Source organism: Pyxicephalus adspersus, chromosome 12 (assembly GCF_032062135.1).
Source record: "Pyxicephalus adspersus chromosome 12, UCB_Pads_2.0, whole genome shotgun sequence".
Lineage (NCBI taxonomy): Eukaryota > Metazoa > Chordata > Amphibia > Anura > Pyxicephalidae > Pyxicephalus > Pyxicephalus adspersus.
In genome coordinates, this window is record NC_092869.1 from 10,768,957 (window position 1) to 10,785,747 (window position 16,791).

Sequence of the window (16,791 nt, forward strand, 5' to 3'; positions counted from 1 at the left end):
GTTGTTACCGCCACCACATTGAAGTACTGGTAAGGTATTTAACTTATGTTTTTGGGTTTAGACATATCTAGGCACTGTCTAAGGCTACGTACACACGTCACATGATTCTCATCTGATAATCGCCGAGACATGATATCAGACAAGAATCTGACATCTGTACAGCATTCGGCGTTTGGCCTGGAGGATCGACGAACCATCGTAATGAAAGTGAAGGGGAGAGAGTGCAGCGGGTGCCGCTCTGTCGTCCTCCCCTTCCACTTTCCATATAGCAGAACAGTGCTGTATGTACAGTGCTCGATTGTGAAAGATCCTTTCCAATGACAATTATTGCACGTGTGTACCCATCCTAAAGCTAACTGTAGCAACAATTTTTATTGTTTTTTTTCTTAAGTTAATAGGGTGCTTTCATGGAAAACTAAACAATAGAGCATGTGAAGCATACCAGTGTAAACCCAGATTAGCAGATCCACATCTCCCTCCAGATTAAGAAAAACACTTTCCCAAAACTGTCTCTCACATTTGGTTAGTTTATTATGTTGGAACACTTGAAATTTATGGTACTGATTACATTTCACTTTCATTTCTTATAAGAAAGAGTAGAATTAAGCATTCTTTTCATGGGGTTGTAAATCTGTTGACATTTAAAGTCCAAGGCTTATATAAGTTAATGGCTTGTATAGTTAGACCTTCAGAATATTTATATTATTCACATATAATAAATCTCCATGTAATGATGCAGAAAACCTACCTCTATCACAAGGTGTCTTTAAAAATCACATAAATGAAATGATCACCTCGTAGTGTTAACATTATTTGTCGTGGTTTACTTGGATAGATCAACATATGCATGAAGATATGGACATGAAAGTCACACAATAAAGAGTGCTTGGTATGTGATCCAACTCCAGTAAAAAAAAAAAAAAAAGTATGCGTAAGGATATCTTCATTTATGAATAACAGTTTTCATATGGGGCTAAAAGGTAAATACCATGTATACAGCCTTTTTTTCTATTCAGTCTTCATCAGTATAATGTAGAGAGCAAATCATATATTTTATTTAGGCCAGGTTAACAATATTTTGTAGATGTTCTGTTGTAGTAAAGCATATCAATATTGCCACTCAAGAAGAAAACGACATTGAAGAATGACTCCCATTAACCATCATTGTCCCTAAAATGTGCACAAAATAGCAAAATGGATCTGTACTCAAGATGCCGGTATGTTGTATGGTATTTGTAAAGTCAAAACTTCTCTGTCTCTAAAAAGTGAAGAGAAATCTCTCCAATTAGATATAGATGACAAAAAACATTTATAATCTTGTCAAAACGTAAAGATAGTGTTTTTGCACCTTTAGAGGTAAAAATATTCCAAGCCACCCTCTCTAGAACCTCCAAATATTTGCAGCTGTCAAACCTCCCGATTCCTCCTGTTGGTCAGTATTTTCTCTTCCTGCAGCCCAGACCATAAAGATCTAGCTAGAATGATATGATCTAATTCAAATCTATAGAACATGGGTGCACAGATAGCCAAGCACAAGCTTTTTACAGGTGATGCTAACCTAAAAGCATAGCAATAACCCTGTTTGATCTGTATACTAAACAGCAGCTGGTGTAAACAGATATATGTATTGTGGTTTGTGGCATGTAACTATGGTCTGGTTTTGTTGCTGCTGTACAACAGCTAAAATATAAATGTTATATAAGAAATAATGGCAAACTGTCTCAAATTATCCATCTTTTTTTTAACATTTTGTAACTTTAATATTCTGTAGTTGTAATCTAGCAAAGTTGAAGCAGGGGTAAAGTACAAGAATTTAGACAAATGGCAGATGAGTGTTGCTAATAGTATCCATTTTCGCGTGTCATTGTTCTGTTTAGAAGTCAGATGATCTGTATGCAGACATGTATACCAGTGAAATGTCATGAAATATTTCCTCCACCCTTGCCCACAAGCTAGAGATGATGACTGTTTAATCATCTGAACAGTTTCACATGGATTTTTCTATATTTAGATTACAATTTGCAGTCCACCCTAGTTTGACAGATTATCTGAAAGCGAATAGCTAAGATAGTCATTTGGACAGTAGGTCTAAGAATAAGGCCAACAAGCAGTGTATCAAGTGATTGGCTCCCTGGAGTGACCTGAAGAGTTCTATGAAAAAATGTGTATTACAGGCCTTCCAACATGACCGTATTCAGGTGTACTTTTTTTCTGCACAAATCCCAGTTGCTGTGAATATATAGATATACATTTTGGATTCCTGGGTTATTAAACAGACAGGGTAAATAATTATGAAGATTGGGTAGAATGGGGGTTTTCTGAATATATAGAAAGAAGAGGCAGTCCGGAGAATATTGGGGTATTCAGTAACCTATAAAGTATAGAAAAGGCAGTCTCAATATCTAAAGACAACAGCACTTTCACTAACAACCAGAGTTTTTAGTTTTCAGCTTTGGTCTTAATGATTTGGCAGTAATGCAGTCATCATTAAGTAAAAATGCAGTCATCAAGTAAAAAAAAAAACTTTACCTTTTTAGGACAGGCCAGGTTTTTGTAGAAGTTTTTTTATACATATTTCCCATACATTTGGCAAGGAAAAAATGCCTGTATTTTACAGGGTCTTGCTGTCAACTGTTGTAAATCTGTTATAACAAAAATTGTATGTGTGCGTCATTTATAGAACAGAATCCAGCTGTCAAAATGACAAACAGGTCTTACTGGTTATACCAGTGGAATGGCCATGGTGGGGGAGAACAACACCCAAGGAATGTCAAGTTTTTAGGGATTACATTGTATGCCAAGGGTCCACAACTGCCTGATCCCTTCCATGAACGTTTCTGTAGTAAAAATATACAACAAGCCCTTCGGATACATTGAGCTTATACTAGAAATTAAATGGATTGCTGGTTTTGGATTACAAAATACAAGTCCACCAGACCTGTAAATGCTGAATGCAGAAGAGATACAACATAAACTACTTTGAATTACAACCATAAGAAAGTTTTTTTTTTTTTTTTTTTTTTGTTTTGTTTTTTTAAACCAGGCACAAATTCTACAATATGATTATACAACCTAACAAATTAGAAGCAATGTATTTATTGCACTAGCTAGTTTTTGGTAGGTCTAACGCTTCATCAGATGATCCTCACCGAAGATGAATAGTTGTGCTTATCTCAGGCGAAAATCTGACGTGTACAGCGGTCCCCTTGAGTCACGGCAGATTGATAAACAACCTCTGTGCACTTCTATGTTGGAGAGCGCAGTGGGTGTTGCTCACTCATCCTCCCTAATGAACAGAACAGTGCTGTATGTACAGCGCTCGTTCATTCATCTGTCACTGGAAAAAATCCTGAAAGATCGTTTCTAATGACAACCATCTGACCTCTCTACAGAAACTTATTTATTTTTTTTCATACATAGTCTTTATTGACCCTATATTTATAAGCAGTTTGTATTCACATGTGTGACATGTAACAAGTGAAGCACTTTTTAGAAAGTAGAACATTGACTGGAATGTATACTTGTTCTGTGCAAGGTGGGTGAATGTACTTGATATGTAAGTTGGGTGACTGCGTTTTAAAGGTTATAAGTAAACATGGGCAAATGAACTGAGAAGTAACCATCCAAAAATGTTGTGCTCATTAGTTACTAATCCTAATACTTCCTGCTGCCCCTTTTATTTAACATAGCTGAATTCCCTTGACTTTGGACATAGTACCTAACTGTGCCCACCTTACCAGATGTTACAAAGCACATTACAGGAGATACTCATTTACATAAAACAAACCCTTTGTATGTAGTGCACTTAATGGTACATTCACCCTTGTGTACATAATATTACTATATATAACTTGCATTTATAAAGTGCCAACATATTATGCAGTGCTGTATGTTATTAGGGCCTTTCAAATATATTTAAATAATTTGCCCATCTCAATTTAGGCAAAAGAAAAAAAAACACTTTTATTAAATAAATTCAATAAATTTTGTATATAAAAGCCCTAAATGTAAAGATTTCTACTTCAATTTCTAGATTTTGTAAGATCTCATACAGGATTCACAATTCTAGGTTTAAAAAAACAATGATGGTAAAGTAGGACATCTTAGTTCTAAAAAGTGCTTTTCTTGGTACATGTCGCTGTGAATGGACAGCGCTGGTCCCTTGACACTCCCGAAAGCTTTCAGTGTGGTTAAGCTGTCAAACACTGCATTCAAAGACACCATTGTACCACACCCCTGTATGTGAGGTGCATTTCAATGCAGTACCCTGATGTGCAGACAATACCGTTAATGACCCATTATACTGATTTCTTGCTCATATACATAGCCCATCGTTAAATTCATTTACATCCAGATATGATGCATCAAGTGGTCGTAGGAGGAGAAAAATCATATATATTCCAGTAAGTAATCATAAGTATTATTAGTATAATATTACTATTAGTATTATAAGTTTGTAAGGGGTCATTTTCATACAACTTTTGTTTTTCTTGTTTGCCTCATTTTTTTAATGTCCCACCTCAGTATGTTAATGAAGCAATCAACCAAGCATGATAAATGAGAAATTTCATGCAGCCATCATTTTTTTCATACTTTGTTACATTTCAACGTTGCTAGTATCCAGCAGGAAATTCCTTGTATTGAGATGCAACAAACAAAAAACAACCAATGCACTTTGGTGTCAAAGAACTCCCTTTATTAGGTATTAATAATAAACATAAACAGGACCTAAAAATCTACTTGAAAGCTGAGATCTAAACATATCTGAAGTTGTTTATTATTATAAATGTATGTAAAATTGACATTTTTTTAGCAATGGTTACAGGGACTGGTAGATTATGCTGCATAAATCAACAACAACAAAAATTAAACTTTTATAAATAAGTGTTGTATGCTCTAGATGTCATCCAACCAGGAAACAGGATGAGCTCTACCTGACTTGCTGTGGCGTCTAATGCAAACTGTGGGAAGTCATATCAGTACAGGAAAGAAGCCTGTATAACTCTATACATATAAATGGGATTTTAGTCATCACATCAACAAAAACTCCAGCCGTACTATCAATCTTAAACACAATCCCAGCATCCAGGGGATTATGGCTGATGCTGGCTGCTTGAGAAAATCTAAAGTGTGTGTTATAACACTTGTTACTACCATCCTTCTGCCTATTCTTAACACCCTGCCTAGTGCCTAACCTAAACCACAAGCTCACCTACCCAGAATCTACAGTGTAGTATAGGTAGAATGGAAAATCTGATGGGTAGGAAGATCAGATGAAACACTGGTTGCAGCTCTATGCAGAATTTATGTGGCGGTGTGATCAAATGCCAAAATAAATCAGCATAGTACTGATGATGGGGGGGCAATAGTGTCCAGGAGGTTGTGGGGTGAACATTGCCAACATAACCCAATCTTTCCACTACTGGGCACTATTCTCCTACTGGGCACCGTTGTTATACCACTACCACCTGCATACCTCCAAATTGTCCCTGAATTAGAGGATTATCCCTCCTACGTAACCTCTAGATGTTTCCATTACATAGTAATAAAAAATACAACTAATCATAGTCTGAAAAATGGGGTAATAGATGTGAATATTTGTCTAAAAGTTTTTAACTAACTATAAGTTGTCTAACTGCTGGTTAGTATGTTTCTTTCCTAATTTACTTTGGGGCACTGTTGGCCCCCACTGGAAAATACTTTCCCCCAAATCCCCTTCAAGGCACATTTTTTCTCTTCCTTGTCCTTCCTAACAATTGCTTAGAGCAATGCCTCCACCACCTCTTGAGGATCAGTGCTGCTCCGCACCCCCCTATTAAGCACTATCGCCCCTACCACACCCCTTGGCACAAATGAATTTTCTTTTTAACCCACGCACCAAGGACATAGGGGCATTCTTCCTTTCATCAGCTAGGCTAGGTATTACATAGCCCCGACCAAATTGAGTGTACCTTAAAGAAGAACTACAAAACTATGAGCAGCTCTAGAGAAAACAAAGTGGATTTTATTGATTCTTTGGGTTTATCCTGACAACAAAGTGTTTCTAAAGTGTTAAGCGAGAATCATGGGGCATTTTTTGTGTACAAGGACTGCAGGCCATATACAATTTCTACAATTTGTGCACTCTATTATCAATGCTTATGTAAGCATTGCCGATTTTTAGCACAATTTACCCATACCAATTTTGCTGTGACTTCCCTTTAGCACTTGAGGGAATCCCCACAAAAGTAAAAGTTTAGCAATATAAAAGGGGGTGGTTTGTATTACAAAATGTTTTCATAGTATACAAATCCCTATGCTGGATGTGATTTCCTAATCTATTGTGATTATAAGAAAGTTCATGATGAGTAATAATTTGTAATATCTAAAATCTAGTGGACTTTGAACCCAGTCAACTTTCATAGTACCATGTAGCTAGAGTAAGTGCCTGTGGATTACTTTACTTCCTCCTGTTAAATACAGATCAGACAGCTCCCACTGATGGTCATGACTGGGAATGTCTCAGGAAATCTAATATGTCATACTAACAGAAGAAACAAAACTTTCTAAGAAATGACAGGGCGAGTACCAATGCTGTGTATCTTCCTGTGACTCAGGGCACGTATCGGGCAATCACGAACCACATCATCTTCTGGCTGAGTGAGGACTAAGACAAAACAAGTGTAGACGCACATAAAAGTCTGATCTAATTATAAGTCATGGAGAACAGATAACTTAAACAGCAGTAATCTACCCAAAGCTGTGAACAATTACAATTCATGGAAGTTCCACCAGTACACAAAGGTTTGTATAGGGGGGGGATTTTTTTTTACTTCCAATTCGATTTCCAATCTGAAAAAACAATCCCATTCAACGTACATCCAAATAAATCTACTTCCAAGCAATCAAAACCAACTGAATTTCTGGTTATAGCCAACAGGTGTTTTTCCAAGAGTTGGGTACAGTAAAGCATGTGCCAATCCCTGGAATGCAACACAAATAGCAAAGAAGGACACATGTCCATTTGCATAGAAGTTTTTTAATATGTTGGGGGAAAAACAATTGATCCATCTAAAATGGGCTATATCAGATGGAAAGACTGGGCCAAGAATGGTCATTGGTCAACAATAAACAAATTTAGCCATTACAAAAACAGTTAAAAAAAAGTTAAAAAAGATCTATCAAAGATTTCACACACACTACACACCAGGATCTGGGCCAATGTAGGAGCAAGTACAAGTTTGTCCTGTGTTCTAAAAAGCAAATATGCTAGGCAGTAGGGCCTATTATTGTCCTGCTCTCAATGCCTCATGCTCTAGGGGTTGCCAGGGGTTCCTTTGTATCGGATTGACCTCCCATAAGCTGGTGCCTGTCAAATTCTGGAACCAACACCATGAGGCAGCAGTATTTCCACTGGCATTTTTCCTATTGATTGATTATAGCAAGGGTTCCCTTACAGCAGAAAGTTATTTTAATGTACAGCAGGGGTGAAAAGGTTGAGAAAAGCTGCCTTTAAGGTTGGAAGCAACTGTTACATCCAATTTGTTTTGTGATACCACTAAGTTTGTCCATTAAGGCTATATAGGCTGCCTCATTAACCCACAAGATTAGAGATATTGAGTGTAAACCATAAGCTCCTCAAAGTATTATATTACTACTAGATTGACCCAGTCTTGCTGACAACAATCGAGTTTTTAAAACATATTTGTCCTTTACTAGATAGAAATTTGACAGCAGTCAACCCCTATTCATTATCTACGGAGCAGTTTCCTGGCAGGAGGAAGCAGTAAACTCATCGCAACCTCACCGCCAGTGTGAACAAAGCTCAAATAAAACCTCATGCACTCATGACCCAGAGCAGAGTAGGCTAACACATGGAGTGCAGGGACAGAAGTATGCAATGTACATAGTGCGTCACATTTACCTAACCTTTGCACTAAGTACAGGGGTCAGAAGTGTTTGCATCCCAGCACACCAAACCCTATTTAATTAATTTTACCAACACAAAAGTAACCCCATGCACAAACACAATATTATTATTAATATTATGAATATTGATAATAATTAATATTATTAAACAGTATTTGTATAGTGCCAACATATTACACAGCGCTGTACAATAAATAGGGTTTGCAAATGACAGACAGATGCAGACAATGACACATGAGGAAGAGAGGACCTCGCCCAGAAGAGCTATTTGTAGCGCTAGGTCCTAGGTTTGAATCCCAGCCAGGACACTATCTGCATGGAGTTTGCAGGTTCTCCCGGTGTCTGCGTGGGTTTCCTCTGGGTTCTCCTGTTTCCTCCCACATCCCAAAAACATGCAGTTAGGTTAATTGGCTTCCCCCTAAATTGACCTTAGACTACATTAATGACATATGACTATAGTAGGGACACTAGATTGTGAGCTCCTTTGAGGGACAGTTAGTGACACGACTATGGACTTTGTACAGCGCTGCATAATATGATGGAGCTAAATAACAAAAAGAGCTTACCTACATATATATTCTGACAACCAATTACTGATTTGGTGGTATGGCTGACTGTCTTACTACTGTTGGCATAGGAAGGACAGTGCTAACAAAGAGCAGCATGATGGGCCATCCCCATATAAGCAACAAAGAAAAGACTGAATGGCAGTGGCGTTAGAATCCAAGGCACCAGGAAAGAGTTTCAGGGTGCCTGGCACTAGCAACACCACTGACCATACCACTCCTCTTTCAGCTTTTGCTATACATTTGCTGCTATGGAAGCAACAGAACAGCAGAAAATATGATTCATGCTTACTGTACTTTTCCTTTCCTGGTGCCTGTCCATGACAGCATAAAACCCCACTTCTGTTGTCCAGTCATTTATGGGATGACCCACTATGGGTTTTAAATACTTAATATCTGGGTTACTGAGGAGTGGGGTTATTAGCATTAGAGTATTTATTGTATTTGTCGACTAATTTTTCTATGCACATTGCAAGTGAATTTTAATCCTATTGTATATGTCGACTAATGTTTCTATGTATATTGCAGGTGAATTTTAATCCTAAAGTACTCTAAAACAATAATTAGATAATGCTTCTTTAATATCAACACTTACAAAGCATTTGTCTGATAATTATAATATACAGGTGGCATATGTGTTCTCATTGATATGGGCAGCCCGGTGTCCTTTTCCATACTAGGTCTCAGGTTCGAATCTTGGCCAGGACACTAACTGCATGGAGTTTGTAGGTTCTCCCTGTGTTTGCGTGAGTTTCCTCCAGGTACTCCGGTTTCCTTCCACATTCTGAAAACATGCAGTAAGGAAATTGGCTTCCCCCCAAAATAGACCTTAGACTGTTCAAACGACATATGACTATGGTAGGGACATTAGATTGTGAGCCCTTTTGAGGGACAGCTAGTGACATGACTATGAACTTTGTACAGCCCTGTGTAATATGTTGTTGCCATATAAATACTGTGTAATAACAATTGATGCCCATTTAGATCACAGATATATTTATATACATCTGGAGGATGCAAAAATGTTAAAAGTGTGATATGCATGCTGTAAAATGTGTTGGATAAATTCAAAACACAGGTAATGGGCCTATTCATAAGACAACGAGCAGAGTTATAATAGCTGCAAAGTTCTGTAGCCCTAAGTAACTAATCTAAAATTATTTTACCTGAGTCAGATCAATAAAGTACGAATTTTGGTTTCTAGGAAGCAATCTAAGTTTATCTATTGATATCCTGCACATGCCATAGCACCATTGTAACTGCTGGAGGCTCATCCATTATACAGTACAGTGAGGTAAACAATGTGCAGCAGGCAAGGTTTTCTCGGCCTAGGCAAAGTGTGTATGTGATCGTTATACTTCTACATCATACAGCTTTACCGCTGCCTAATAGTATCTGTTTATATCCAAGCAAATGTTTTATTTGATTGTAAGCTCTTCGGGGCAGGGTGCTCTTCTCCTCCTGTGTCACTGTCTGTATCTGTCTGTCATTTGCAACCCCTATTTAATGTACAGTGCTGCATAATATATTGGCGATATATAAATCCTGTTTAATAGAAATAATTTAATAATAATAAATGTATACAATGAGATATATTGTGCAACCTTATATACAATGTGATATATAATGTTCAGTTTTAAAGATAATAAATGCAATTTTTACAATATACAGGTATTTATTTTAATTATTCCAGAAACAGAATCTGTTTTATGTGACAGCAGCATGTCGGTAATTATATGGAATATATATGGCCTTTTCTGACAAACAGTCCTAACATGACAGCCGTTACATGGTATACCTATTATGTATTATACCGACAACGAATTATACAATCATTTATTGACTGCTAAGTCCCCTCCCTTTCTGAGAATGGGTTAAGGCTCTGTCATAAGGTACATCCCATCATTACACTAATATCCATCCTCCCACCCTCTCTCCATCACATCCCCGGTTACTACGGCAACTGCAACCCGAATGAGCAGCATCATCTGAGTTGATGTCACGGCATCATACAGCAGGTCACAACAGTAGCAGCCGCTCTCCGCCCAGAGCCTCAGACGCAGCCGTGCGCAGTCCAAGAGGAGGTGAGTGTTACCCCAGACTCTTGGTTGGCCTTTTCTGAGAATATTGGACACTCCGAGTACATGATGGAGCTCTGAGACAAGTGGTACCCACCCTGATAGCCTGGGGAGGAGAGAAGGGGAAGGATGGTGCAGAAACATAAGGCCTTGTTATGCAGGCTGCAAGACAAAGGCCTCAGTGAAAAATAGACACATTTAAATACAAAACACCAAATACATTGTATGTACGGGCTTGAGAAATTAATATCTATAGTGTACGATTGTGTGTATTTTTTGTGAATATTATACGTATTGATCTGCAAAGCATTTTTATCCCTGGTACGTAGAATCAATCTATATATCTTGTATTATGTATTGTCTGCTGTATTATTGGCTGTGTGTTTAGTCTGTTATAAGATACAGTATAACTGCACTTGCTGATTTATCATTTCAGCAAAATCCTGGCCCTGATAAAGCTTGGCATTGTGGTCTTGGTAGTCCAGTTGTCTTTAGGGCGTTCCCCTATAAAGATGTTTGAAAGAACAGGCTCATTTTGGTCTACACTGGCTATTGATCTTTTCATGCTGCACCCTCCCCATGCTGTGCCAGAGTGTGGAAACCTTTCCTTTAAAAGATGAATAGGATCCATTCCCAGGGGTCTTCCCTCTCTATTTTCCAGATGTGTTCTACATCTCCACTGTTTGCTTTGTAACCCTTAGCAGCCCCTCGAACACAAAAAGAATAAAAGTGGAGTTGTGTTTGCAAGCCGCTGCCTTGTAGTGTCTCGTCTGCCACTGTGGAACTACAGATCCCATCCTCTATCAGCCCAAGCACAAAGGAGATTTTATTTATAGCCTGCTACAAAATTGTTCAAGATAAAACCTTCTGGCTCTTAGAGAAGGAAGGGTTATTTTGGACCTCCCACCTACATAGTTTAGATTACCCCTCCTAAACAGAGAGGCAGGATATAGTTTAGTGACCTTGGGGACATAAATTGCTGCCAGATTTTGTGTGCTGCTCCAGGCCAGAGAAATACACATTGTTTATTTATAAGTGTGTGCAGATTTCAGGCCTGTTACAGGCGGAAGTGAGGGGCCACAGAAGGAACTTGATTGGATGAAACGTCAGTTCAGGTTTTAAATCAAATTATGAGGCACCAAATCCAGCATTTTTTGCTAATACCTTACTAACATTTGTAATAGTAACAGTAGGGATGTATTAATATTTTGTTATGTGTCATTTCTGCCAATGTAAGTTTATAACACTAATAACTGTAATGCCAATTAACCTTCACATATTTTTTAAGTCAATATATATATATAAATATATATATGCATACACATATACTGTATATACACACCACATCTTTGTCTGATGCATTTAAGGGCTTGTATCTGCTTATCTGCGTACCATAAATGTAAACATTCACCCAGTGCCAGTTTAAATATCATATTAGGAACTCAACAAGAGGACGCCCAGGGCCCTACACTCTAGGCTGACCCATAGAGATGCTAAAAAAAAGTTATGTATTTTAGTATCCTTCATAGTAAATCAGTTTCATACCTACAGGATTATTTTCAGGTAGTAATCAGCAATTGCAGGATAGTGATCTCCCCAGACGTTTTGAGCTGATTGCACCACCCGGCATTTACCGAAAAGTTGGGTCACAATACAGGGGCCACCACTCGCCTACATCTTTTTTTTTTCCCATCCAGCTTAAAAAAAATTCAGGAAGAATCCTGCAGTGTATGAATTGCATTCACTAAAGGTTTGCTTTAAGATTAACAATGACCATTTGACTTCCAAATCATGCAGAAAAGTATCCAAAAACCTGTGTGAAAAGAAAAACTATAAAAGGCAGCGTACACTGTATGATCTGATTAAACTGGTGGGGGCTCATGAAGTGAAAGCAGCCTATGATAAGGTTAAGTCACACGCTTTCAGCACACTACATTCTGCATTTATAATATAACCAGGAATGCTTAATTATGGACAGAAACTTGGTTACAGAACATTAGGCTGTACACATACTACCTGTTGTTCTAAGTAGTCACACCAGGAAAATGCTGCATTTACTGTAGCTTAATCACTGGCAATTATCACTACCACCAATATATATGTTCACCCTGGCACAGGTTCCTAGTACCTGTTATGTTACAGAAATTCAGAGTGGGTCTGTGCAGGGCTCCATGGCAAAAATGTCTACCTAATCCTTATATTAGGCTTTAAGGTATCACTGTTCTTACAGACACACTGTTTTACTTTCGTTGTGTGCATGTATTGCAAATTTTGCAGTTTTTTTTAAGGAACTTTTTCTATATGGCAGCAGATTTTCCCAAGTCATAATTTACCAGATTTAACAAAGGCAATCGGTGTACCTTTCCATACAAGCTAATTATTTTCTTTCATTTTTTTTTGCTTCACTTTACTTCTATAAAGTGTAGAAAAAAAGGTTGACAAAGAATGATCACACAGATATACAAATGGGAAGAACAATTATTAAAGAAAACCATACTTGGGCCACCACTTGGGTTGTGCTGGTGTTTTTCCGAAGTAGTCTGTTGCATCCAGATGTTTCCTTTTTTCATGTGTAACCATTTAAGAATTCTTCACCAAACTCTTTACATCAAGATATTGTTGTATGATGTATTTGAGATTTTTTTTTTAGGTAAGGACACTTTTAGCCCTTGCTATGCTATGCTGTGGTACATACAGTTGGTCAATTTTGTGTTCTTGGAAACTTCATATGAGTTTACTCTCAATATTTATCATAGTGACTAAGACCTAAAATAAAGGGAAATTCGAAATTTGGAATTGCTACTATCTAGAACAATAGCCACACTTGCTCTGAAGGTTTTTTTTTCACTTTGGAGAGATTTCCTCTTACTTCTTGTTATGTCCACATTACAAGAAATGAAGGAAAATCTAGATTTTTAAACCTACCCATGCAAACTGCAGCAATGAGGAAAAGTACAGCACAGTAGATAAAATATAATGGTCAGAACAGTGTAATGCCCAACATCGTCAATAGAGTGCCAGGATTATGTAAAGTTACCTAATTTGTTGTGCATTATTATTATTATTTCTGATACAGCATTTAATAAACTAAATATACTGCAGGGTTTAGGACTACGTAATACATATCATAATAGAGTGTTAGGACTGTGTAAGGTTTAATCAAGCTTACAAAGTGCAGCAGACAGGACTATGCAATGCACAACATTTCGTATAGTGTGTAAAGTACAACATGGTAAATTGAAGGCAGTCATCTATTTACAGGATACGGTAATTTACATTAATATTATTATTATTACTACGCAGATCTGTACATTAAAAAGAGGTTGCAGACAGTCAGATACAGACAGTGACACAGGAGGAGAAGAGGACCCTGCCTCAAAAAGCGCTTACAATCTACATGCGTGGTACAACAGTCAGAACAATGTATTGCAATTGACAGCTTGAAAATTGTAGTGGTCGGTATAAAATTTACTGGATGTAAATAATTGTGGATGCCCCACTAACTTCAAATCTGGGACACCTAGAATTAAAATTCAAGCTCAGTTTTATGTCAGAAAACCCAAAGCAAAGCATCTGACTAGCAGAAATTTCAGATTGAAAATTTGCATAGCATAGTCCTAATCATTTATCTTTGACATACTGCAGTAATCAGAGCATGCACTGATTAGGGATTAGGAGAGGAGCAGAGCTAAGATTTTAAAGTATTCTAGTACACAAGAAGTATAAATGGCATAGGGTGTCTGTTGTGTGGGAAAGGTCTGTCATAGCAACCGATACGTCGCCCAAACAGCTCCACTCTTATATACCAGCAACACTGTCTTTGTGAACATCAACAGCAGGGTTGGACTGGTCGAAAAAAGGCCTGGGAAAAACCTTTGCTGGGCTTTAGCCATATGCCTCCAAAATTAGTATTTTTTGTTGGCCCCAGGCCCTGCTACCTTGCAGAAAGATGCCACTGTACCAGGAAAGCTGAGTGTTCTGCTTGGCCCTCTTTTTACACTTCCTCTGGTGGGCCCTAAGTCCCTAGCCTGACCCAGATCACCAGCATCACCCCATCATCAACTCGCATGAAAATGTCATAACGTGGTATATAAAGTCCAGAAAACATTTTACATATACCTCTTGCAATACCTATTAAGCCTGATAAAAACTCTTTGACCTCTCAAAACTTGTAAGCTGTTGTACTGTATGTATCTCATTTTAGCCCTTTCCTCAGTAAACTTTTAGCTTTATGTGTTTTTTTTTTATGTCTTTTTATCCCCAGCATGTAAACAAATTAAAATCACATACAACAGCAGCCATGTAAACATTCTCTAAACATACCATAGCAGCCAACTAAATAGACCTCCTCCATTAGGGACGCGTAGACTATTATCGCAAAGTTGACATTGCTGTAAAAATTTTTACAAGAATTTAGCATAATATTGCTATTTTGCAAATATACGTTTCTGGCAAATTAATTGCAAAATCTCTGGATGTGGTAATGTAACCATAATTACTGGGGAAGTCAGGGGGCTTGTGTGATAATCAGAATAAAGAAAAATGTAGTTGTTTTTGTTAAAGAGAAATTATGGTAATTAATATACCTTTTTCTAAGTTGCCTGACAACTCTTTAAATAAATTGCAAAGCAACTAAATATAGTATCATCACCAAAATTGCTGGAGGTACATGGAAACATGTCCCACATGAAAGAAAAGGTGTGGTGCCAAACAGCCTGCCCAGCATAGACCTCAGCATAGTGGGTCAAGTCAAAAGGGAAGGGCACTGGGGCTGCCACTAAGGATTAAGCATGGCAGCATTGCATAATTGTACTTACCTGTCCCATTTTGGCCATTCTGCTATTATAAAATCTTATGATAATAGGTTTTGTCACTTGAGGTTCTATGAGCTATAACCTAGATGTAAATTACATAATAATGTTGGACGGGCCTTAAAGTGAATCTGTGCTTAGATTACACATACTAATGTACTAATATTTTTGAGACAATCAGTAAACACACTTTAAAACAAGCTTCTCTGTATCAATAAGCACCTTGGCATTTCCAAGTTCCCTAATATTTCAGTTTTTTTCTACAATGATTCTACAATGGAATCTTGCCAGGCTGCCAGCTATTTAATGGGAATGGTATAGAATGGAAAGTAATAACTTATTTTAAAGTTCTTTTACAGTATAGGTAAATAGTTAAATGTGTGTATTCAGAAGACAGGTGCTCTTTAAAGAAAATTTATCATAATAAAAATATGGGAGATACCATTGCTTATTTTTTTTTATATATTATTTTTATCATGGCTGGCATTCTCATCCTTTTGTTTCCCAAATTAGGAACTCACTGACTCAGAACCAGCACTTCTGATATCACTGGCTTAAAACTGTTTCCATGAATTGACATATTTAGTAATAAAACCATGAGTTAAACCAGAACCCCTGGTAGATATAAAAGGCACAAAGTAATGTAATCATCAATACGTCAATAAAGTTTTGTTTTAATGCAAGCAGCGTAAGTACCAGCATTTGTCTTGATATCAGCAGCTTGTACAGTTTGTTTAGTAAGTGGGAGGGAGAAGCAGCACAAGGAGCCTGTTAGTTTGTATTGAAATATTCACTTGATTGTTATTACTTTTTTCATAGGTATGGTAAGCCCCACACCATGAGTCTCATGGTGACACCCTCCAGAGCCCAGGACACAGATATCATGGAGTCTCACGCTTCTGGCATAGGTGAAATGGAGCAACCTATTGGTCAGGACTGTGTTCCGCGCTATGACAGGCCTCCTCCTGTCCATAGTGGAGCGGATTGGAAGATTATCTTGCACCTTCCAGAGATTGATACCTGGATTCGCAGCACATCTGAGAGAGTGAGGGGACTCACACAGTCAGTGCAGGAGGATCCCCAGAGTAAGCATGTTGATGTGCACCTAATGCAGCTCAAGGTATGAACAAAGTATTGTACAGCTCTCCAGCTTTCCATCATGATTTATTTTACTAAGCCAAATCTGTTTTCCTGCGAATTACATTACTACATATGTGTTTGTAGGAGTATATTTTCATGTTTATTTATTGATGATAATGTAAGTTCAATACAGAATGGTATCAATAATATGCATGAACATGTTTCTGCTGATGTCAGCACAGTACTAACTATATATTCATGGACATGTTTCTGGTGATGTCAGAACAGTACTAACTTTATATCTGTGACATGTTTCTGGTGATGTCAGTACAGTACTAACTATATATC

General features: G+C 37.6%; 1 protein-coding gene across 1 annotated transcript in view; it reads left to right on the plus strand.

The window, feature by feature from the left end:
- Nucleotides 1-10,439: 10,439 nt before the first annotated feature.
- AKAP6 (A-kinase anchoring protein 6) overlaps nt 10,440-16,791 on the plus strand; it is a 122,624-nt gene continuing 116,272 nt past the window's right edge. The window contains exons 1-2 of the mRNA XM_072427729.1: nt 10,440-10,558; nt 16,183-16,483. Of these exons, the coding sequence (XP_072283830.1) occupies nt 16,202-16,483 (282 nt within the window). The 5' untranslated portion in view covers nt 10,440-10,558; nt 16,183-16,201. The remainder of the gene's footprint in view (nt 10,559-16,182; nt 16,484-16,791) is intronic.